At 49.7% G+C, this 22,961-nt stretch overlaps 1 protein-coding gene across 1 annotated transcript in view; it reads left to right on the forward strand.

The window, feature by feature from the left end:
* Nucleotides 1–97: 97 nt before the first annotated feature.
* The window catches only part of GABRG3 (gamma-aminobutyric acid type A receptor subunit gamma3), a 313,039-nt gene continuing 290,175 nt past the window's right edge, over nt 98–22,961 (forward strand). The window contains exons 1-2 of the mRNA XM_006167247.2: nt 98–162; nt 5,081–5,229. Coding sequence (XP_006167309.1) covers nt 110–162; nt 5,081–5,229 — 202 coding nt within the window. The 5' untranslated portion in view covers nt 98–109. The remainder of the gene's footprint in view (nt 163–5,080; nt 5,230–22,961) is intronic.

The following is a 22,961-nucleotide window of genomic DNA, read 5'->3' on the forward strand; positions in this document are numbered from 1 at the left end:
TAGCGCGGGCGGCCAGCGCGCGCGGAGGCGTGGCCCGCCCTCCGGAGGACGCCGCGCCGGCCGAGGCCTCGGACTCGCACTCGGACTCGCACCCCGAGCTGCAGGCACCATGGCCGCGAAGCTGCTGCTCCTCGTCTGCCTGTTCTCGGGCTTGCACGCGCGGTAAGTGGCGCGGGGTCCCGCATCTGCCGGAGGCCGCGCGGGACACGGAGCGGCGGGGGGCGCTGTCCCGGTGCGAGTCCCAGGAGCGCCCCGCCGTCGGCTGGGCTGCTGCAAAGGCGGCCCTGGACCCCTGGCCCGACCCCGCGCAGACAGGCCCTCTGCCTCCCCCGGCTCCAGCCGCCTGTGTGGCCAGGACGGGGGACTCTGCCATTCCGTGGGTCCTTCTCTGACGCTTTCCGAATTTGGTGGGTTTGAGGGGTTCTGAAAACCAAGATCACAGGGCAGCGGGGCTGGGTCTTGCTTTGTCCACGCTGTCCCCGCCCCAGGGGTTCAGGGGTTCACACACGCACCACTCTGAGAGCCCCAGGATCCTGGGAACCTGGTTCAGACCCCAGTGGCAGGAGCTGAGAGCTGGAGACAGGTGGAGGGGGCTGGGGCCAGGGGCCACCGAGTGCCCTGCTTCCCTGGAAGGGCTTCTTCCCCAGCCCCTGGCCCCTCTCCCTCCCTGTCTCCCTTTCCCTCCTGCTGCCCCCCATCAGACACTTGCACACAGGAGCATGCACACCCGTGCCCCATGAGGCAAGCATGTTGAACTGGAGACACGGAATTGTGAGAAATTCTCTCTCAATACATACCCTGACCTTCTCCCCAGAACACCCCGTGGCTCAAGGGAGCTTAGGTACACCCCAGGAAGAGCAGGGGAGGACTCTGCCTTTAGGAGGCAGTGGGGCCAGGAGGGTTAAATCCTCTCGCTTCCTCCCAGCTGGGCTAGGGCTTGCAGGATGCCCTCTGCTTGGAAAATCAGGGAGGTCCTCTCCACCCTGCAGGGCTCAGCACTCCCCCGTGCCCCAGACGGTCCTGCTGGGACACGTCTCCGTCCCCGGATCTGGGAGCTGGAGAATGAGAGCGTCTCCGTGGGCTGCAGGCCACGGCTGCTGGTAGGCATTGCCAGGTCTCCGGTGTCCATTCATAGTCCTGAAGTGCCACGGAGCGGGGAACGTGCATGGGCAGACTGAACGTCTGAAGCCCTCCCTCCCGTCTCTGCTGTGAGGAAAGCCCTGGCCTCCCCTTAGGCCCTCACCTCTGCTGGGGGGAGGGTGGGGAGGCGGAAGGCAGACCCCGAGGCTCACAGACCACTCAAAGAGGCAAAGCCCCTGAGAGCTTTCGGTGGAGTTTCCTTCTGGTCAAGGAAGGCACTCCATGAGGTCGGCTCTGCCAGGCAGACCGGGCTGGCATGACCCAGAGGCCTGGAGCCGCGTCTGTGTGACCGCCAGCCCAGAGGTGGCGACAGCCTAGGGCCAGGTAGTCGCTACTTCAGTCTGCAGGTCTGCAACCCTCCAACACGACAGCCTCCCATGGCCGTCGTCACGCTGTGCTTAGGAGGGACATGTCTAAGCTTCGGGCGTGGAGCACTCAGACTTCCCGGGATCCCCAAAAACACGAACAATCTTGTGGGACCCTCGCCCCAGGGTTGCCTGGCAGGTGTCTGCTGTCAGGTTCTCTATGTGGGCGGCTGCACTGGCCTCTACGTAGACATGGTGTCAGAGGAAAGCTCCCGAAGCGACCCCGTTACCTTACATGCCTGTGCTTGGCAGTGTCTTTGTCCCGTGGGTACAGACGTGGAAGATGCTCTGACCCAGTGTCACCTTCCAAAGCTGTCGTGAATTCTGAGAGGGTTCCGATTTGGACCCTGGAGTACCTTGCTGGTGTTGAGGTTCCCCGGGTTGTGCTTTGTGGAACTCCCGGTGTGGGGGTTCCCCACGTGACACCATGATGAGGTTCTACAGAGGCGCACCGAGTCACCTGTGCCCGGCGAAGCCCACGGGGGGGGCTTGGCCGGCTGTGGAGGTGTAGGAGGCCGAGGTCGTGGCCACACGGGCTGGACTCCCTCTCTGCTGCTGGTGAAAGAGGCACTGTGACACACAGACAGGCCACCCGAGGTTGAGCAGCTGTGACGGGGACAGCACAGCCCCGGGTTATTTTTAAGAAAGAGCTAATTGCAGTGATAGTGTTTAGGATCCAACAATCCAAGGAGCAGAATGCTCATAAAAATTATATATAACTCACTTAGAATTCAGAGGAAAAGACTGTTTCTGTCTTAGCTGCATTCTCATGGCCCCTGAGATGAGATTTGGTTTTCATCAAAGCAAGGCTTCTCTGCGGGGCTGGGGGTCTGGCCCCAGCACTCCAGGCTGCTTCTTCCTTCCTGGACTGGGAGGAGCGCAGCTCCCAGCAGGGGTCCCGGAGCCTCTCCAGCCGGCTCTGCCCACTGCCCACTCCAGCCTGGCCTGCAGCAGGGTCCTGTCGCCCCTCCTGCAGGGCCAAAGGAGGCTCCAGCTCTCCATTCCGGCCACCCCCGCCCCACCCTGGCCTGCAAGGAAAAAGCTTATGCAATTTCAGGGAGAGCCCTCTGGTCACCACTAGAGGGAGAGGCACACTCGTTACATGCCCGTTACTGAAGTGGCCTGAGCATTTCAGAAGGCAAGGCTCTGCGAGGAGAGTGGCACGCACTGCTCAGTGTGCTCGCTCTGTGCCCATGGGACCGCCGGGGTGGACAGCCTGGACGCCTGCTCTGGCTCTGCAGGGGTGTGTAGGAGGGTGCAGGAGAGAGCCGGAGAGGGAGGGGACAAGGAGAGAGCCAGGGAGACAGCAGAGGCTGAGTTGAGAATGCGTGTCTGCGGGGGTGGGCTTTCCCTCTCCACAGTCCCTGTCCCTCTGTCCCTCTGTCCCTCTGTCTGGGGTGACTTGGCAAGGCCTGTGGCTATCCGGATCCTCAGCTGGTTCTTTCCTTCCCGAGGTGATAAAATTAGCTTTCGTGGTAATACCTCTGACAACAGGAAACATTGTAGAATAACACGTAACATGCTGTGGTACTGCTCCTGAAAGCTCGGGGTGCCAGCTAATGAGACTCAGCGTGTCCCTCATTGAATTTGTGTCCTGGCGTGACAGGGGACGCGAGTCCTAGTGGTGGTGAATGCGGATGTGAAAGAAACCCACAGTTTCTGGTTTCCGTGGGTGAGGTACTGAACCCCCTAGCCAATAGGTATTCCAGACATAGAATTGCTGTTGACAACCAGCCTAGGAAGACCCGAATGGGGGGGTCACTCTGCCAGGCCTGTGCCAGCGCTCACTGTGAAGACTGTCCATCCTGGTGCCAGCTCCTCCAGGTCTAGACTCTCTGTCCCTCTCTAGTCGACTCTCACAAGGAAGGGGTTGCTCTAGCCTACCCTTTCTCACTCTCATGCACAGGCACACCCTCTGGCATTCAGGGAAAAGCTGACTCTCGATCCGTTTCATGTTCATCGCGGTTAACGTAGAACATTCTGGGAATTACCTGGGAAGGCCTCACGTCCCAGCGCACAGGGCTCTCACGGCCCTAATGGTAGGGCCCCTGTCTGGGAGGCTGAGCAGAAATGAGCTGCTTTTAGCCGGGCAAACATGCCTCAGCGCCGTGTGTTTGTCTTGTTCTTATGCGGGCGGCAGGGGGTCATCAAGACGCACTTTCTGACAGACTGGCAGGGAGGAGCTGGGTGGTTCCCAGCTTTCCCACCAGGTCCATGTCAGCCCACCTGGAAGTACCGTGTGACGACAGAAAGGCCACCTGCTCTCCACGCTCTGAGCACCAGCGCGCCGCCGGGAGCCCTTCTCCACTGGGGTGTCCCTGTCCGCGTGTACCTCCTGGGAGCAAGCTCTTCTGCTAGGCCCTGCTCAGAGATGCCCCAGTGTTCTTGGCACCCATTTATTAAGAACCCCAAATGCTAAAGACATACACACTGTTTTTTTTGGGGGGGGAGGGGCTTTAGAGGTTTTGGCCTTAGGGTGCAAGTGCCTGCCAGGGGGAAAGAGAGAGAGAGAGGGACAGAGACAGAGAAAGTAAGAGGGAAAGTGAGAAATCACTCCCCAGGGGGATGGCCACACCGCAGTCCCTTCTCCATCTTCCTCCTGGGATCTTGAGCACACACAGACACTCAGCATGAGTTTCAAGCCACCAGGTCCAGGACTTGAACCACAGTTGGCCATGTTGGAGTCCAGCGACATGACCGCTTTGCTGTCTGCTGGCCTGGTGTACACAGGCTTCATTCCTCGTGTTGGCATTAGCCTGCTGTGCCGAGAAGTGTCAGTGTGGACGGAGGCACGCACAAGAGCATGTGCCACCCACCCGCCAGTGTCCCAGCTCCGGAGCCCCTCTGGGCACAGCCAGGGCAGGCTATCTCATGACGTCTGTGGGCAGGTCTGCCGGACCCTGCCTGCCAGTCTCCAGGGACAGCGCAGAAGTCAGACTCCACTCTTGTCCATGGTGGGTCTTGCATAAGCCACTGTCACCGTCGCTAGATGAGGTCTTGAGGTGGGGCTAGAAAGAAGACAAGAGTCGCCATGTGACAGAACCCTGGGAGGCTCACGCCTGGACCTCTGAGGTTCTTGAGGTGGCTCCAGGGAGGGCTCAGTGCCCGTTGACACATCTGGCATTCACGTAGCTAACAAGGTCTGGAGTCGAACGTGGGCACAGGATGGTCGCATGGCATGTAGTGAAACACGATGCCATGCTCACAGCAGCCCTTTTCTTCCCAACGAGCCCTTCCGAATTGGTGTTTTGTTTCGTTTTCCAGCGTGAGAGGCAGTGCGTTAGCTGCGCTGAGTGTACGGGAGGCCCCTTCCGCCTTGGTGGTGCTTACACAGGACAGACTTAGGGCACGTCCTGGGTCCACGTCCTGGGTCCACGTCCTGGGTCCTGCCACTTACGCGTCTCGTTTCGTGCCCTGACTGCAGATCCACGTGAGAGGTAGTGCGTTAGCTGCGCTGAGTGTACGGGAGCCTCTTCCGCCTTGGTGGTGCTCACACAGGACAGACTTAGGGCACGTCCTGGGTCCACGTCCTGGGTCCTGCCACTTACGCGTCTCGTTTCGTGCCCTGACTGCAGATCCAGAAAGGTGGAAGAGGACGAATATGAGGATTCGTCATCAAATCAGAAGTGGGTCTTGGCTCCCAAATCCCAAGACACCGACGTGACTCTTATTCTCAACAAGTTGCTGAGAGAGTATGACAAGAAGCTGCGGCCGGATATCGGAAGTGAGTGAAAGTATACTATGATGGTACCGTTTTTAAGCTTTTACTTTTCAATAATGATAAATTCCCCAATGCTGCAAAGGTCGTACAGAGAGTCTCCTGTACTCATCACAGGATTCATAACTTAGAACGACGTCAAAGCCAGGAGACTGACATTGGTATGATGCGCGTGATGGTTGTGTGTCACATTGTCACACGCGGACTTGAGCGAGGACCCCTGAAATCGAGACACAGGTCTGCCTTGTCACCACCTGTGCCCTCTCACTGTCCTTTACAGTCACTCCCACTCCCATCTCCGACAATTTCTAACCTTCCTGCTCACTTACTTGTTTTCAGTTTCTGTGTCTTATTCTGAGAATGTGAAAGGCAGGAATCACCGACCTTTTGAGACTGGCATCTCTTCACTTGGAAGCATGGTTTCGAGACCATTTAAGTTGTGGCGTGTAGCAGTAGCGTGTTCTTTCTCCTTGCTGAATAACTTGCCGTTGTGTAGACGTACCACAGTCTGCCCGTTCACCTACTAAGGAACGTTTGATCATTTCCCGTTTCTGCCTATTACAAATAAATGGCTGTACATTTTTAGACAGCTTTTTACGGGACATAGTATTCTCTGGGATAAGTGTCCAGGAGAATGGTTGGTGGCCATGTGATGGGTGCATGTTTGGCTTTTAAAGCCACTGTCAAGCTCTCTCCCTGAGTGGCTACTGCATTTTCGGTTGCCATCGGCAGTATCTGAGACATGCAGTGTCTGTGTCCCCCCAGCAATTAGAAGAGCCACTAACTGCTATTTTAGCTGCTCTAAGAGGTCCATACTTAATAGGCCGGCGTCTCCTTGTGGCCTTCACGCTTCCGTAGTTGTCAGTAGTGTTGAACTCCCTGTACGTACTTTTCGCCATCAGTATATCGTCTTCGTGGAGATGCCTCTTTCTGTTCATTGCCCTCGCCAGGCCTCACGCCAAGCCCTGCTCAACCCTACCAAGCCCTGCACTGTACCCTGCACCAAACCCAGCCTGGACCCTGGACCCTGTGTCCCAGAATAGCTGGGCAGGGACAAGGATTCTGCCCATTATAGGCTCCCCACAATGGTGAGGGAAGAGGTTGAGGCCCTCAGCAACAGCTAGGCCTGGAAACCCTGGAAAAATGTCATTTTCCTTCAAGGATGGAGTTCAGGTCCCTCACGATGACACACAGAGGCAGGCCATTACCTGGGTCTTTCTTGCTTGTCCATTCTCCTTTCTTGATGCTCCGTAAAGCGCACAGCATTCCTCCAGGGACGTCAGACCTCCTGTGCCCTTCCCTGGGGCCCTGGCTTCGCTGTCCTCTTGGCCCTGTTCCCCGCTTCTCCGCGGAGCTCCCTGGCACCTTCATTAGGCCTTGGGGCCACCTCCTGTGTGAAGCCCTCCTTCACGCCCTGTTCTTCCCACACCTCGGGGGGAGCTCATAGGTCTTTCCCCAAGCCTCTGGCATCGGATTTTCATCTTCAGGGGCTGATAGGTTTCGAAGGCCCGTCCTGGGACGATGTGATGCATGATCACGAAACAGTCAGCAGCCTGGCGTGCTCTCGACACCGCCCGCAGCCGCCGGTGGTCTTTGCACTCTCCGGTGGCGTGGCTCCCAGCTCCTCGCCGCAGATGCTTCAGCGTTGGCCTCTCCCAGCACGGCCTTCCAGCTGCAGCCTCAGCACACTCTCAGTGCTGGCCACGGTGACTCCGTTACAGGGCACACGAGCGCACGTCCACCTGACCCCCCATTCGTGTCCTGATACAAATGGGGGCCATCGACGGCTGCCCTGGCCGTTAACGCCACCGGAATTATGGATGTCTCTGTTCTGCTGCTCCTTCCCTAACTATCCATCACTCGGAGAACTGCCTCCGCCGCGTCCTTTATTGTTCGGGCCATGCTCAGTGCCATTTATCTCAGGGGCAGATCTTGTCACGGGAGCTGGAAAAGCCTGGAGAGAACTGGGAAAGGGAGGGACGTGACCCGAGTGACTTTCTCTCCCTTCAGGGTTTTGAAAAATCGGAATCACCATCCTAGAACTAGATTATTGGAGAATACAGTCCCTCCCCGTCTTCTGTGCCGTCAGGGCCTGACACAGCCGTGGAGGGCAGGTGGGTGGGCGCCCGGGGAGGCCTGGGGAAGCGCAGACATCATGGGCGTGTCACGCGCTTCAGGAGGACACCCTGATTGTCCTCCGGGCTCTGTCCGTGACTGGAGGGCCTAGTCCTCTACGCCTTCGGGCCCCTGCATGTCTGAACTTCCTCCTCAGCTTTTCTAGATTCTCTTTTCCCAGGGTGCTTAAAACTTGTAGATGTGGAGAAGTTTCATGGGATACTTTATCACTGGAGTTTGTGTAGAAAAGAACAAGGGCTTGTAATTTTGTATCACACACCATATATGTGTGCTGCTCTTCATAAAAGACGTCTGTAAGAGGTACTGTAGAGTGAGGGGGGACAGATAGAAATGGGTCCTATCCAAACCCCCCGTTAGGAGAAATCGGAACAGATAAATGCTGCAAAAGACATTTTCCAGACTCGCACAAAGCACTTCTCTGTTCGCCAGATATTTTATATAATTTTTTGTCATTGTCTAGAGAATTGAGCAAAACAAAGTATTTGCTTGGCTACTTGAACCCGATCTAATGGCCTGTCCGTATTCACAGATTAAACAGGTGGTCTAGGCTTAAGGGAAATTAAGTGGTAAATGTTCTAATTTCCATCATTCCAGAAGTTTCATTTTGATACTTCGTGGTAACCGTTGCTTTTGGTAATGAGATTGGCTAGCCTAAGTCTTCTACAGCGTCTACCAGTCAGTGAAACCTGTGTTTTCGGAATGCAAATAGGCAGAGAGGCTACTCGCAGAGCGGAATCGAGTCCCACTCGGGAGCAGGGTTTCTCGCCTCGGGATCTCTGACGTGGAGGTTGCACAGTTCTTCATCCTGCTTCGCCCGTGCACTGTAAGATGTCTAGTAGCGTCTCCGGGCTCTGCACACTGAGTGCCACTAGCCCCTTTGCCCCACGACAAGTAGAATTGCACCAGATAGGGGGACAGTCACTTAGGAACTGCTGTTTCTAAAGTCAGACCACATTTAGGGAGGGAGAGACATGACCGAAAGGCTCATGTCGATGTTGAATAGATTCAGGTCGCGGAATACAGGTATGTTATATTTAAAATCATACCTTGATTCGTGGACTTTTGAAAGCACGTTTCTCAAGTCTGAAATCATGATATAGCTTCCTGTGTAACGACTGGGGGACAAGTTTCGTTAAAGAACGGAATGTTTCACAAAGCGGGGAGCCCCTTTCCTGTTAACCCAGATACTTCACTTATCATTTCAGGCGAGACTATGCAGCCAGTGTTTATTTTATTGAAAGGTAAAAGCAATAAAAAAACAAGTGGCCACCAAGAATAAATGAATAAATAAACTCGCAGTTGCGAACGGAGGGCGTCTGGTGTCGGGACGTGGTCCCGCGGAGGGGAGTGAGGCATGTGTCACAGGTGTCATGGCACAAGCCGGGGTCCCCAGTCCTTCTCAGCCAAGCGCCCACACACCCCGGACTCGGAGCCCGGGAGCTGCTTTTCTGCAGGCTTTCCAGGGCTGGACCTGACACCTGGGCCCGGGCTCAGGAGTGGAGAAGACCCAGACTGCTCCCTGCTGGGTCGTGCGGGGCGACTTGCGCTCTCGGAAGGAAAGGTGGAGGTGCCCGACAGGGGGACGTGACAGGCACAGAGCTCAGGGCTGGGTCTCCTTGCAGACACAGATTCTGAAACCACAGAACGCAGTGGCGGGTGAGTGGGCCTCAAGGTGCGGTTTTAAACAAGCCGTTCCCTTCGCTCTCGGCTGTCTCGGTGGGGAAGTTCTGAGCATGGTCCAGTTGCCATAGAACCAGAAGGTGGGAGCTTCCAGACTGCCGGGCACAGATGTCAGAGCACCGAGAGAGGGCTGGGCCAGCGGGGGATGCACACGCCCCACCACATACACACACACACACACACACACACACACACGCAGCACTCTTCCCAAGCTGCACGCCACCTGCCCCGCCCACCGCAGGGCCTGAGCGCTACGCTGGGGCACTCGGAAAGGTCTGGAATGGGAAGGGCTGTACCCAGAATCACGTGTCACTAGTGTCACTAACACGCTACAGTTGAGAACGGGTGTATTTGCGTGTCCCTTGTCCTGACCACTTCCATACAGTACGAGAGTCCCTGCTCGACCCTGAAAGAACACGGAGCAAAGGCTGGGGGGGGGGCGGGGCGGGCCTCTTTTGTATGTCCGAGCAGGAGGAGTGGGAGGTGGCGTGCTGGGTGTTTGGGGCCCCTCGGTCCAGCATGCCTGATGGCTCCCAGGCCGGGGGCCCCAGGCTGTTCGCAGCCGGACACCCCTCTGACTGACCCATTCCAGATTAACCTTCCCTTTCTCAAGCCATGTCGGGTAACCATGCCAACAGCACCTGTGGCTCAGGCCGGCCATCCTCCCCTGAAGCCCACAGCCAACCACGCCGATGGGAGCTGGCCTTTCCCAGCAGTCTCTGTAACCCAGAGGCACTGACCCCACTCCCAGAACAGGTGCAGCAGGGAGCAGCCAGACGGAGAAGCCATTACCGTTGCTGGTCTTCGTTAGCTGCTGCTCCCTCAGGGTAGCTCCGCGCCTGGGGGAGGAGAGCACATTCCAGGGAGAAGGTCCGCCTGTCACCTCTGAGTGACTCCTGAGGCCCGGGGGCCTGCCGAGTTAAGACCTCCGCTTCACAGCACAGGTGACCCCACATCCCGCATCAGCGAGGCCGTGGTCCCTCACATGCAAACCTCAGTACCTGAGGCCCGCCCAGGCCGAATGCTGTGTGCGGCCCGGCTCCGTACAGCCCCTGGGGCTCAGTGCACTGCCGTGTACCAGGGTCCACGCTTTCTCACAGGAAGTGGAGGCGGTCCCGGGGCTGAGAGCTTCGTGTTTCCTCCCATGGGGTTTGGTAAACGGCCCGGGCGTGGGTCCCTGGGTTTGATCTAACAACGGGACGTGATGTGAGCCTTCAGTTCAGAGTCACAAATGCTGCCTCTTAAGTCTGTTCATGACTCTTCGAGGAACCGAGCAAGATAGCTTCACGTGGGTTAGTGTCTTATAAGAAAAGATCTGGGCTCCAGGGACAGTTCTCCCCCCAGTTGTCAGCAGATTCACTCAAGGCAACAGCCTCTCTGGCCTGGAGATGTCTGTCTCCAGATGGGGTACTTAAATCTGTGAGCACTCCAGGTGTGACTCTGCAGGGCTGGAGGGGTTCAATACTTGCCTTCTACCCCTCACGCCACACGGTTTCTGGTGCTGGTTCAGTTTGGTTGTGGGTCCGGAGCAGAGCCCTCGGACAGCACCCTGTTATCAAAGCTTTGTCCCACTGGGGCCAGCAGGTGGTAAGGTGCTAGACTCCCACATGGCCGACCGTGGTTCTAATCCCAGACCTGGTGACTTGCTTTCTCACTTTCCCTCTCTCCCTTCCTGTCTGTTTCTCTCTGGTGAATATATGTGCCCTATGGCAAGTTAAGAAATAATAATAATAATAATAGATGGGGAAGAAAGCCTTCTCCCACCTTGGGAGTCCTGCTCAGCGGTGTACAGCTCGCCGCCTGCAGGTAACATCCCGGTCTAACTAGTGCATGGTTGCCTGGGTGGAGTGTGACTGCCCTTTCAGGCCAGCTGGTGGTCCCGCGGATTGACCTTTGAGGGATACATGTCCATGTGACGGCTGCAGTTTCCCAGAGTGTCATGGCTTGAAGGGACCCTGCACACATCTAGCCCAGCAGCCCTCAGACCTAGCAGGGCGCCCAGGCACAGGGAGGGCTCCTTCACACACCGAGTCAGGGCCAGCCCCACGGCCCGCCGAGTCAGGATATTGTTCTGTTTTCTGGTTCATCCATTTCCACTTTCACCTGTAATACTACCATTCTTCTACTCACTTTGGGTTTTATTTCATGTTTTATAAGTTTCTTAAGATAGCAGATAAAGGCCTTCCTTGATTTGAGTCCACTTTCCCTCATTTTACTGTTCAGTGCTGGTAACTTCTTAAGTTTCCTCCAGCAGTATCTCACAGATGTCAGACTCCCCCTTTTGGCTCCATTTCGTCCAAAGACCTTCGATTTTGTTTCTTACTCCTTTTTTGGCCCATAGGATATTTAGATGTGTAGTATTCCTTTTCCAAATATTTGAGGTTATCCCAGATGCTTTCTGTTACTGGTGTCTAATATAATGGCACTGCATAAGCTGAATTCTTTTCCATTCAAGAGTTGCTCCCTAGCAGAGAACGCGGTCTGTGTTGCCGTGTACTTGGGAAGAACGTGTAGTTTCTGTGCTGGGGCGGTACGTTCTGGGAGTGAGGCCAGTTAGGTGAGGCTGGGTCATGCTTTCGGAAGTCTCCTTGGTGGTTTTCTGCCAGTTATTGAGAGTAGGGTGCGAGAATTTCTAACAGCGACTGTGACTCTATCGATTTTCTTCAGTCCATCAGTGTTTGAATCATGATTTTGACCATTGTTGCTAGGGTAAGTGGATTTTTAGGTCTTCTTGATTCATTATCCACCTAATCCCTATAAAATGAATGCTTTATACCTGGAATATTCTGTGCTGTGAGTCTTTATGTGACATTCAAATCCTCACTCCAGCCTCCCTACCACTAGTGTAGGTATAGATCTTTGCATCTTTTTACTTTTAACTTATATTTGTCATTTTTTTCTTTTTTAAATTTTTGCTATAGGGCACATGTGCTTGCTGGAGATGGAGAGAGAGAGACAGAGAGACAGAGAGAGGGTGAAAGCGCACCCTCCCGAGGGGGATGGCCACAGTGCAATCCATTCTCCTCCCGGGACCCTGGGCACACACACACCTGCTGTGGTTTCCCAAGTCACCAGGCCCAGAGCCCAAGCCACACTGTTGTCTGTGTGGGATCCGTGCCCTGACCGCCATATCACCTGCAGGCCCTCCGTCTGTCCTGTCCGAAGTGTGCTTCTTGTAGGTATCATGCCGGTAGGTATGTCTTGGCCCAGCCCATCCATCTCTGTGTTTAATTGGAGTCGTTAGATCATGCACACTTACTCTGCTTTTCAGTGGCTACGTTCGAGTGTGGTCTTCCATTTGGTTTCTGTCAGTCCTGTTTTTCTTGTCCTGCTCCTCTTTTTTAATGACCCTGTTGTCATTTTTCTTATCAGCAGTAACCTTTTATTGTGTCACATCAGTGGCCGTACTGAAAGTGTACGGTATTATCTGTCGCTAGTCGCAGTCTACTCTCGAATAGTACACCCTCTTACACACGGTACCGCCAGCTTTGTTTCCAGGCCCTCCCGCCCAGTCCTGCTGGGAGTGGCCACTCAGGGTCGCTCACGCCTGCACACACGTGCTGTGAGCCCCCATCACACCGCCGTCCTCGCTCTGCAGTGGATGTTGCCTTTTCTGGACGGGTGTGTGTGTACGTTCACCAATGCTCATCCCTGATTCTGGCGCTTTGCTTTTCTTCACGTAAACCCCTTCCTCCATCTTCCGCCATGTTTCTTTTGCCTGAAAGGCTTGCTCTAGCTTCTCCTTTAGCATGAGGCTGTTGACGATGAGTTCTTTCAGCATTTCCATGCCCCCCGATATTTTTATTTTGTCTCCTTCTTAACGTCTTCACTGACATAGAACTCATCTGCACTAACCGTCCAATTACAGCTCAGTGGCTTTTCACATATTCTCAGTTGTCCACTCGTGACTTCGGTTTAGAACATTTTCACCTCCCCACAACGAGCGGAGTCCTCCTTAGGGGCACCGCCCACTGTCCTCCTCTGAGCCCTCGGGAGCCGGGAGTCTAATTTCTGGCTCTAACGTCTTCACAGACATAGAACTCATCTGCACTAACCGTCCAATTACAGCTCAGTGGCTTTTCACATATTCTCAGTTGTCCACTCGTGACTTCGGTTTAGAACATTTTCACCTCCCCACAACGAGCGGAGTCCTCCTTAGGGGCACCGCCCACTGTCCTCCTCTGAGCCCTCGGGAGCCGGGAGTCTAATTTCTGGCTCTGTGGATTGGCCTGTTCCGGACTTCACACGTACATGGAGCCAGGGGACAGACGTACCCTTGTGACTATTTCTTACTTAGCAGAATGTCCTCGAGGTTGACGTATCTGATAGCAGAAGTCAGTGCGTTGTTTGCTGTGTTTTCATCAGCAGATAACCTCCTCTTGCGTGGGTACTTTATGTATTCCTTCACTAATTACTAATGACATTCAGCAGGGCGTTTTGATTGTTTTTTCGCTTTTTCTATAGTCTGAACAATGATGCTGTGAATATGTGTGTACACATTCTGTGCAGGACGTATGTTCTAATTTCTCTTAGGTAATTGTGTAGGCGTGAATTGCTGGCTGCTTTAGGTTTTGACTCATTGTTTATTTAGGTTTGCTTTTGTTTTACACGTACTTGTTAATTTGCGAAATGTCCCCCTGTTATTGGTTTCTAATATAATTCTATTGTCGTGGGAGAACATGTGTTATATGAATTAAATCTTTTTAAATGTGTCAAAGCGTTTTCGATGGCTTAGCTTATGCCCTGTCTTCTAGAATGTCTGCGTGTACATGAGAAAAGCGTTTCTTCTGCTTTATTGGTTGGCGTGTTCTCTTGCCTGTGAAGCTTCATCGTGTGAAGTGTTTGCTTGCTTTGTTGATATTCTGTTGGGCTGTCTCTTCTATTTTTCTATGCAAAAGTACACCATGACTTTCTGATGACCAGTATCTAGTTATACTTGTTCTAGATTGAAAGTCTCTAGGAATTATATATTGAATTATCTGTTTGTTCTTTCAATTATGTCATGAAATTTTTTTAAGTGTCATTTTAAGCTGAATTGTAGGTGCCTACATACCTTTTTGTTCTATTTCCCAACTTTTTGATCTGTTGTTAACATTGAATAGTCCTCTTTCTCCCTGGAAGCATCCTGAGTGTATCTGTGTAATGTTACCACAGCCATTTCATACCTGGTGTGTTCGATGTCTGCATCATATATCTTCTTCCATCTGTTTTTCCCCATCTTTTTCATTTCCCAAACTTTTAACATCTCAGACTCTAGAATGGGATTCCTGAAGACAACATGGTGTTGGATCTTGTTTTAACATCTCTTTGCATAATCGTTGCCCTTGTATTGTTTAAGTAATTTATCTTTAGTATTATTCATATGGTTAGGCTTACATCTGGCATTCTGCTTTTCATATCTTTCTAGTCCTTTTTTGTTTCTCTTTTTCTCCTTTACTTCTTCTTTTGTATTAAGTAGAGATTTTCTAGTATAGCACTTTAATTTTTTAATGCTTTTTAATTTTTTTCTGATTTTTTTTTTCAGTATTTGAAAGCCTAGGGCTGGCAGATGGTGTAATGTTTACTTCACTGGACTCCCACGTAGGCGACTACAGTTCAGGTCCTGGAACTGGTGACTTGAAACTCATGCCAGGCACATGTGTCTGCTTGTCCAAAATTCTGAGAAGAGAATGGAGGAGAAGGCATTGTGGTGTCGCCATCCCCCCTGGGGGGGTAATTTCTTGCTTTCTGTCTCTCTGTCTCTCTCTGGCAAGTGCACGTGCACTATAGCAAAAATCTTTCTAAAAAGAAAGAAAGAAATTCTATGACTTTGTCCATTATAAAAATCGTTTGCTACTCTTAACAGTATCTATCTTAGCCAGTACTAATTTACTTCTAATTAAATATAAAATTTGGTTAGTATAGCTCTCTTCATTTACCCTCTTCAGTGGTATCGTTATTTTATTCTTGTCATTTCCTCATTCAAATTAATTTATAAATTAGAGTTATTACCTGGTCTGGTAGTCCCATACAGTTCTGTTCCCATCCACCTCCATGCTTTTGCAGTAAAGTCTGTTTAAGGAGGGGGTTTTTTGGTTGTTATAGTTAAGAATATTTAGTTAGATTTATATTGTTATTTTAAACATATTACTTACCCTTTTGTAGTTATTAAGTATGTTTAATCAAAAAGTTTGCATTTTTGCCATGGGGAATGTGCTTACCAGAGAGACGCAAAGAGAGGGAAGTGAGGAATCACCCCCGAGGGGGATGGCTGTGTAGTCCCTTCTCCTCCGTTCTCTTCTCGGGATTTTGAGCACGCACACACATGCACCTGGCGTGACATTCATGTGGGAGTGCAGGACTCGAATCGTGATCAGCCGTGTGGGGTTCCAGTGCCTTAACGACCATGCCCCATCCTGGCCCCTTTGATAACGTTTTTGATTATTAAATATATTTCTTATTGTGGGTCCAGTGATGTAACTATATGCATGCTATTTTATGCAGTTGGTTTTTAAACTAATTATGAAGAAAAAAAGAAAACGATACAATTTTACTGCCTTTTATGAGCACGCAATTATTTTTGTTAGGGCTCTTTCTTAGAATGTTTGTTTTGACTTGCTGCCTGTGGTCATTTCAGTCAGAGGTTTCCTGAGTGTGTCTCGGAAGTCAGGTGCATCAGCAACAAATTCACTCAATATTTGTTTACCTAGGAATCTTTATTTTCAAAAGATCTTTCTGTCTGCTTACCACTTTGGCTATACTCTCACTGCCTTCTCGCCTTCATTGTCTCTGGTGATAAGTCAGTCGTTCATCTAATTGAGTCTCCCTTGTCTGTCATGAGTTTTTTTCTCTGTTTTGTTTTTTTACTTCTTTACTTGAAAGAATGAACTCCAACAACAAATACACTTTAAAGGTAATCAGTATTTTATTCAAATACCCGCAATCTATCAGCTATTACATTGCCTGAACTATGACTGTGATGTAATTTGCTGAGGGCTGCCACCTAAACTCTCCCCCAGGACCCACAGGGATCACTGGCCATGGGGAATCTTAGCCCCTGAACCCACCCCCATCCTCCTGCCAGTAGCCAGTTCCAAGGATAGTGGAAGCAGACCATTCTGATTTCAAAAAGCAGCTTCAGAAATGTTAGCAATAGGATTACAGCAGTGTTTGTTTAAATGACCTAACACTTCTCATTGATATTTAAATCCTTAAGTATTTTTCTTTTTTGAGAGAGATTTTTGCTATAGGGCACATATGCTCACGGGATGGACAGAGACAGAGAGACAGAGAACAAGAAATAAGTCCCCCAGAGGGGTGGCTACGCTGCAATCCCTTCTCCTCCATTCTCCTCTCGGGATCTTGGGCACACATGCACACGTGCCCAACGTTAAGTTTTAAGCCACCGGGTCTGAGACTCAAAGTGCAGTTGATCACATGGAAGTCCAGCAACATAACCATTACTCCATCTGCTGGTCCCTGTTAAGTATCTTAATGAAGTGATCTGCTGAGTGCAGCATTTAGTTGTTTTCCTTTTAAAGCTTATTTTTAGTTTTTACCTTTTTTTCACTTTTGCCATAGGGTACATGTGCTTGCTGGAGAGGGACAAAGAGAGACAGTGAGAGGGAAAGTAAGAAGTCACCCCCAGGGCTGACGGCCATGCCTCAATCCCCTCTCTTCAATTCTTTCTTTAGGATTTTGGGAATGTGTCCACACATGCCTGGTGTGATTCTCAGGCTGCTGGGGCCGAAACTCAAACTGTAGTCAGCCCTGTGGGAATCCAGCACCTTAACCACTATGCCACTTGCTGGCCCCTATTTTCTACCTCTTTTTATTTTTTACTTTAAGGCAGGGCCTCTCTGTGTCATGATCTTCCTGCCTCAGCCTCCTGAGTAGCTAGGGCCACAGGCATATGCCACTACACCCAGCCTTTAGGTTAGATCAGAACTAAACCCAGGCCTCCAATGTGGTCCCAGACAGTGGAGCATCAAGTCTTAGCAGTGCACACAACCACAGCTGGATCCTGATATTATTTTTAAGTTAAAAAGATATTGTACTGGGGGACCAGCAGGTGGTGTGGTGGTTGAGGCTCTGCACACTCCCACATGGCTGACCGTGGTTCGAGTCCTGGACCTGGTCGCTTGCTTTCTCACTTTCCCTCTCTGCCTCTCTCTTTGTCTCTCTCTGGTCAAATTAAAAAAATAATAAATGAAATGACAGGATTTAGTATTCTCCCTTTTTCCACATAACATTGTATCATTGGTATTCAAGTGTCATGAAATATTTTTAAGAGTGTAATTTGATTGTTTTATATTTCCCTGTTGCTTTTAAGTTTTCCATTCTTATAAATCACACTAATGCAGTAGTTATTTTTATCTATATTTGACGTCGTATGAGTTATGTATTGCTGAACAATGAACCACTTTGAGATTCAGTGGTTACATCTGATGAGTGTGCAGCTTGGCATCAAGAGGTGAAATAAGCTGTGATGGGCACATCTGAGACATTCGCAGTTAGGTGGAGGGCCAGCTGGGGCCGGGGTGATACTTAGTGGCCCCAGCGACTGACCCTGGCCTCAAATGGGAAGATGAGAAAGGCCGGAATAACTGAGCCTCTCTCTCCATATACTGCCTCTGTTCTCTCCTCCTCACAGGGGCTAGCCTGGGCTTATTTACAAGGGCAGCAGTTGGAATTTACATGAGACTAGAAAGCCATGTTTAGAAATCACACAACGTTATTTTCCAAGGTATCCTATTGGTCAAAGCAAGCCACAGGTTAATTTTGATCCATTAGACTATTCTCTTGGTGGGAGATTTTGTGCACAATTTCAATCTTTCATGATTTCGATTTGTAGAAGCAGAATTACTTGGCCAAAGGCTATAAATTTTCCATGTAAGTTTCTTTGCTATATGGATGGTCCCTAATTACAATGGTTTGCATTATTATTTAATTTTTTTTTATTTTACGTTCATTCACTGTGTATCATTACAACATACAAATTAATTTTCCCATCCAGAATACACTGAATATTGGCCCAATCAAAGATATTACCATACTTGGGAACCAGCAGTTAGCGTAATGGCTATGTCGCTGGACTCCCACGTAGTCAACCGCAGTTCGTGTCCCGGACCCGGTGGCTTAAAACTCACGCTGGGCGCGTGTGTGTGCGTGCCTAAGATCCCGAGAGGAGAATGGAGGAGAAGGGATTGCGGCGTGACCATCCCCCCTGGGGGGTGATTTCTCGCTTTCTGTCTCTATGTCTCTCTCTGTCTGTCTGGCGAGCGCACGCGCCCTACAGTGAAAATCTCTCAAAAAAAAAAAAAAAGATATTACCATACCAGCTGAAATACAAGCAGTGTTGTATCAGCCTGGGAAGGCTTTGTGTGCCTCACTAAGGAGTTTGAACTTGCCTCTGTAGCAAAAGACAAGCTTTAAACAGTGGAGTGACATGATTAGATCTGTGTTTAGGAATGCTGGGTACAGGAAGCATGAACTTACAATGCCATCTGTGGCAAAGACCCTGCACTATGACAATCCCAGTAACGGTGTTGATAAATCCACCTGCAAAGGATCTCGAGAGGTAGCTTCTGAGAACCATCTCGTGTCAAAGTCTGCAACTAGGAACATGGAGGTGAATAACAAGACTAGAGTCCTCCCCGTCTTCTTTCACACAGCAAGCAGTTATCCACAACATAAAGTTCAAGTCATTTCTATAAGTAAAAAAGACAGGTCCTCTATGCCCCAAAACAAGATGACCTGTATTCAGTCTTCTACTCCAGCCTTTCTAATGACTTCACGTTCTGTCCACATTTTCTTTCCATTTTTTATAATCAGTGAGACCAGAGCGATTTGGGCTAATAAGTCTGATATGCAGGAACAGTACTGAGGAAGCGTCTTGCCATCTAAGTCTCAGAGCTATTCCCTTCTATGTCAAACGGGAAAACACAGAAAACCACTGGCCCCATGGGAACCAAAGAATCAGCTTCTCACTAGCTTAGCAAGCATCTTATAATCTTCAAAATTCAGTTTCCTGGTAAAATCTAGTCTGGAGAAAAGATTATACTTTAGAACAAATGGAGTCTCTGCTCCCATCCCAAATCCATACCTTGGGACCTGAGCACTGGGACCTGCCTGTGAAGAATGGGCCTCCAGAGCTACTGCAAGTACACTCCCTCGGCCATTGGAATGGATGATCAGCAGGAGCAGCAGGACAAAGGGAGAATTTCCCCCCTCTTCCCCATGAGCAGCCTTGTTCTGGGGACTCGCCCAAGAGAGAGGGAGAAGGAAAGGGCCCACAGCTCCTGTGTTCAGGCAGTGAAAGACAAAGTGGAAACCAAGGCCTGGCCTTCAACACAGTTATCCTTGCCAGTCTAATGTGGCCAAGAAATGTTGCAGATTCTGACCAGCCAATGTAATCAGCTCTCTCCGAACAAGACATACCAGTATGAGGATCAGAAAAATACAGAAATGCCCTCCCTGGCACCTCCATGTGGCCAGACATGTTTGGTGGGAGGCAAGGATTGTAAGACAAAATACAGACTGCATGGTAAAATATAGATGTCAGTGGGGCTGGCAGATGGTGTAATGTTTACTTCACTGGACTCCCACGTAGGCGACTACAGTTCAGGTCCTGGAACTGGTGACTTGAAACTCATGCCAGGCACATGTGTCTGCTTGTCCAAAATTCTGAGAAGAGAATGGAGGAGAAGGCATTGTGGTGTCGCCATCCCCCCTGGGGGGGTAATTTCTTGCTTTCTGTCTCTCTGTCTCTCTCTGGCAAGTGCACGTGCACTATAGCAAAAATCTTTCTAAAAAGAAAGAAAGAAATTCTATGACTTTGTCCATTATAAAAATCGTTTGCTACTCTTAACAGTATCTATCTTAGCCAGTACTAATTTACTTCTAATTAAATATAAAATTTGGTTAGTATAGCTCTCTTCATTTACCCTCTTCAGTGGTATCGTTATTTTATTCTTGTCATTTCCTCATTCAAATTAATTTATAAATTAGAGTTATTACCTGGTCTGGTAGTCCCATACAGTTCTGTTCCCATCCACCTCCATGCTTTTGCAGTAAAGTCTGTTTAAGGAGGGGGTTTTTTGGTTGTTATAGTTAAGAATATTTAGTTAGATTTATATTGTTATTTTAAACATATTACTTACCCTTTTGTAGTTATTAAGTATGTTTAATCAAAAAGTTTGCATTTTTGCCATGGGGAATGTGCTTACCAGAGAGACGCAAAGAGAGGGAAGTGAGGAATCACCCCCGAGGGGGATGGCTGTGTAGTCCCTTCTCCTCCGTTCTCTTCTCGGGATTTTGAGCACGCACACACATGCACCTGGCGTGACATTCATGTGGGAGTGCAGGACTCGAATCGTGATCAGCCGTGTGGGGTTCCAGTGCCTTAACGACCATGCCCCATCCTGGCCCCTTTGATAACGTTTTTGATTATTAAATATATTTCTTATTGTGGGTCCAGTGATGTAACTATATGCATGCTATTTTATGCAGTTGGTTTTTAAACTAATTATGAAGAAAAAAAGAAAACGATACAATTTTACTGCCTTTTATGAGCACGCAATTATTTTTGTTAGGGCTCTTTCTTAGAATGTTTGTTTTGACTTGCTGCCTGTGGTCATTTCAGTCAGAGGTTTCCTGAGTGTGTCTCGGAAGTCAGGTGCATCAGCAACAAATTCACTCAATATTTGTTTACCTAGGAATCTTTATTTTCAAAAGATCTTTCTGTCTGCTTACCACTTTGGCTATACTCTCACTGCCTTCTCGCCTTCATTGTCTCTGGTGATAAGTCAGTCGTTCATCTAATTGAGTCTCCCTTGTCTGTCATGAGTTTTTTTCTCTGTTTTGTTTTTTTACTTCTTTACTTGAAAGAATGAACTCCAACAACAAATACACTTTAAAGGTAATCAGTATTTTATTCAAATACCCGCAATCTATCAGCTATTACATTGCCTGAACTATGACTGTGATGTAATTTGCTGAGGGCTGCCACCTAAACTCTCCCCCAGGACCCACAGGGATCACTGGCCATGGGGAATCTTAGCCCCTGAACCCACCCCCATCCTCCTGCCAGTAGCCAGTTCCAAGGATAGTGGAAGCAGACCATTCTGATTTCAAAAAGCAGCTTCAGAAATGTTAGCAATAGGATTACAGCAGTGTTTGTTTAAATGACCTAACACTTCTCATTGATATTTAAATCCTTAAGTATTTTTCTTTTTTGAGAGAGATTTTTGCTATAGGGCACATATGCTCACGGGATGGACAGAGACAGAGAGACAGAGAACAAGAAATAAGTCCCCCAGAGGGGTGGCTACGCTGCAATCCCTTCTCCTCCATTCTCCTCTCGGGATCTTGGGCACACATGCACACGTGCCCAACGTTAAGTTTTAAGCCACCGGGTCTGAGACTCAAAGTGCAGTTGATCACATGGAAGTCCAGCAACATAACCATTACTCCATCTGCTGGTCCCTGTTAAGTATCTTAATGAAGTGATCTGCTGAGTGCAGCATTTAGTTGTTTTCCTTTTAAAGCTTATTTTTAGTTTTTACCTTTTTTTCACTTTTGCCATAGGGTACATGTGCTTGCTGGAGAGGGACAAAGAGAGACAGTGAGAGGGAAAGTAAGAAGTCACCCCCAGGGCTGACGGCCATGCCTCAATCCCCTCTCTTCAATTCTTTCTTTAGGATTTTGGGAATGTGTCCACACATGCCTGGTGTGATTCTCAGGCTGCTGGGGCCGAAACTCAAACTGTAGTCAGCCCTGTGGGAATCCAGCACCTTAACCACTATGCCACTTGCTGGCCCCTATTTTCTACCTCTTTTTATTTTTTACTTTAAGGCAGGGCCTCTCTGTGTCATGATCTTCCTGCCTCAGCCTCCTGAGTAGCTAGGGCCACAGGCATATGCCACTACACCCAGCCTTTAGGTTAGATCAGAACTAAACCCAGGCCTCCAATGTGGTCCCAGACAGTGGAGCATCAAGTCTTAGCAGTGCACACAACCACAGCTGGATCCTGATATTATTTTTAAGTTAAAAAGATATTGTACTGGGGGACCAGCAGGTGGTGTGGTGGTTGAGGCTCTGCACACTCCCACATGGCTGACCGTGGTTCGAGTCCTGGACCTGGTCGCTTGCTTTCTCACTTTCCCTCTCTGCCTCTCTCTTTGTCTCTCTCTGGTCAAATTAAAAAAAAAATAAATGAAATGACAGGATTTAGTATTCTCCCTTTTTCCACATAACATTGTATCATTGGTATTCAAGTGTCATGAAATATTTTTAAGAGTGTAATTTGATTGTTTTATATTTCCCTGTTGCTTTTAAGTTTTCCATTCTTATAAATCACACTAATGCAGTAGTTATTTTTATCTATATTTGACGTCGTATGAGTTATGTATTGCTGAACAATGAACCACTTTGAGATTCAGTGGTTACATCTGATGAGTGTGCAGCTTGGCATCAAGAGGTGAAATAAGCTGTGATGGGCACATCTGAGACATTCGCAGTTAGGTGGAGGGCCAGCTGGGGCCGGGGTGATACTTAGTGGCCCCAGCGACTGACCCTGGCCTCAAATGGGAAGATGAGAAAGGCCGGAATAACTGAGCCTCTCTCTCCATATACTGCCTCTGTTCTCTCCTCCTCACAGGGGCTAGCCTGGGCTTATTTACAAGGGCAGCAGTTGGAATTTACATGAGACTAGAAAGCCATGTTTAGAAATCACACAACGTTATTTTCCAAGGTATCCTATTGGTCAAAGCAAGCCACAGGTTAATTTTGATCCATTAGACTATTCTCTTGGTGGGAGATTTTGTGCACAATTTCAATCTTTCATGATTTCGATTTGTAGAAGCAGAATTACTTGGCCAAAGGCTATAAATTTTCCATGTAAGTTTCTTTGCTATATGGATGGTGCCTCATTACAATGGGTT

This window comes from Tupaia chinensis, unplaced genomic scaffold (genome assembly GCF_000334495.1).
Source record: "Tupaia chinensis unplaced genomic scaffold, TupChi_1.0 Scaffold144682_1, whole genome shotgun sequence".
Taxonomy (NCBI): domain Eukaryota; kingdom Metazoa; phylum Chordata; class Mammalia; order Scandentia; family Tupaiidae; genus Tupaia; species Tupaia belangeri.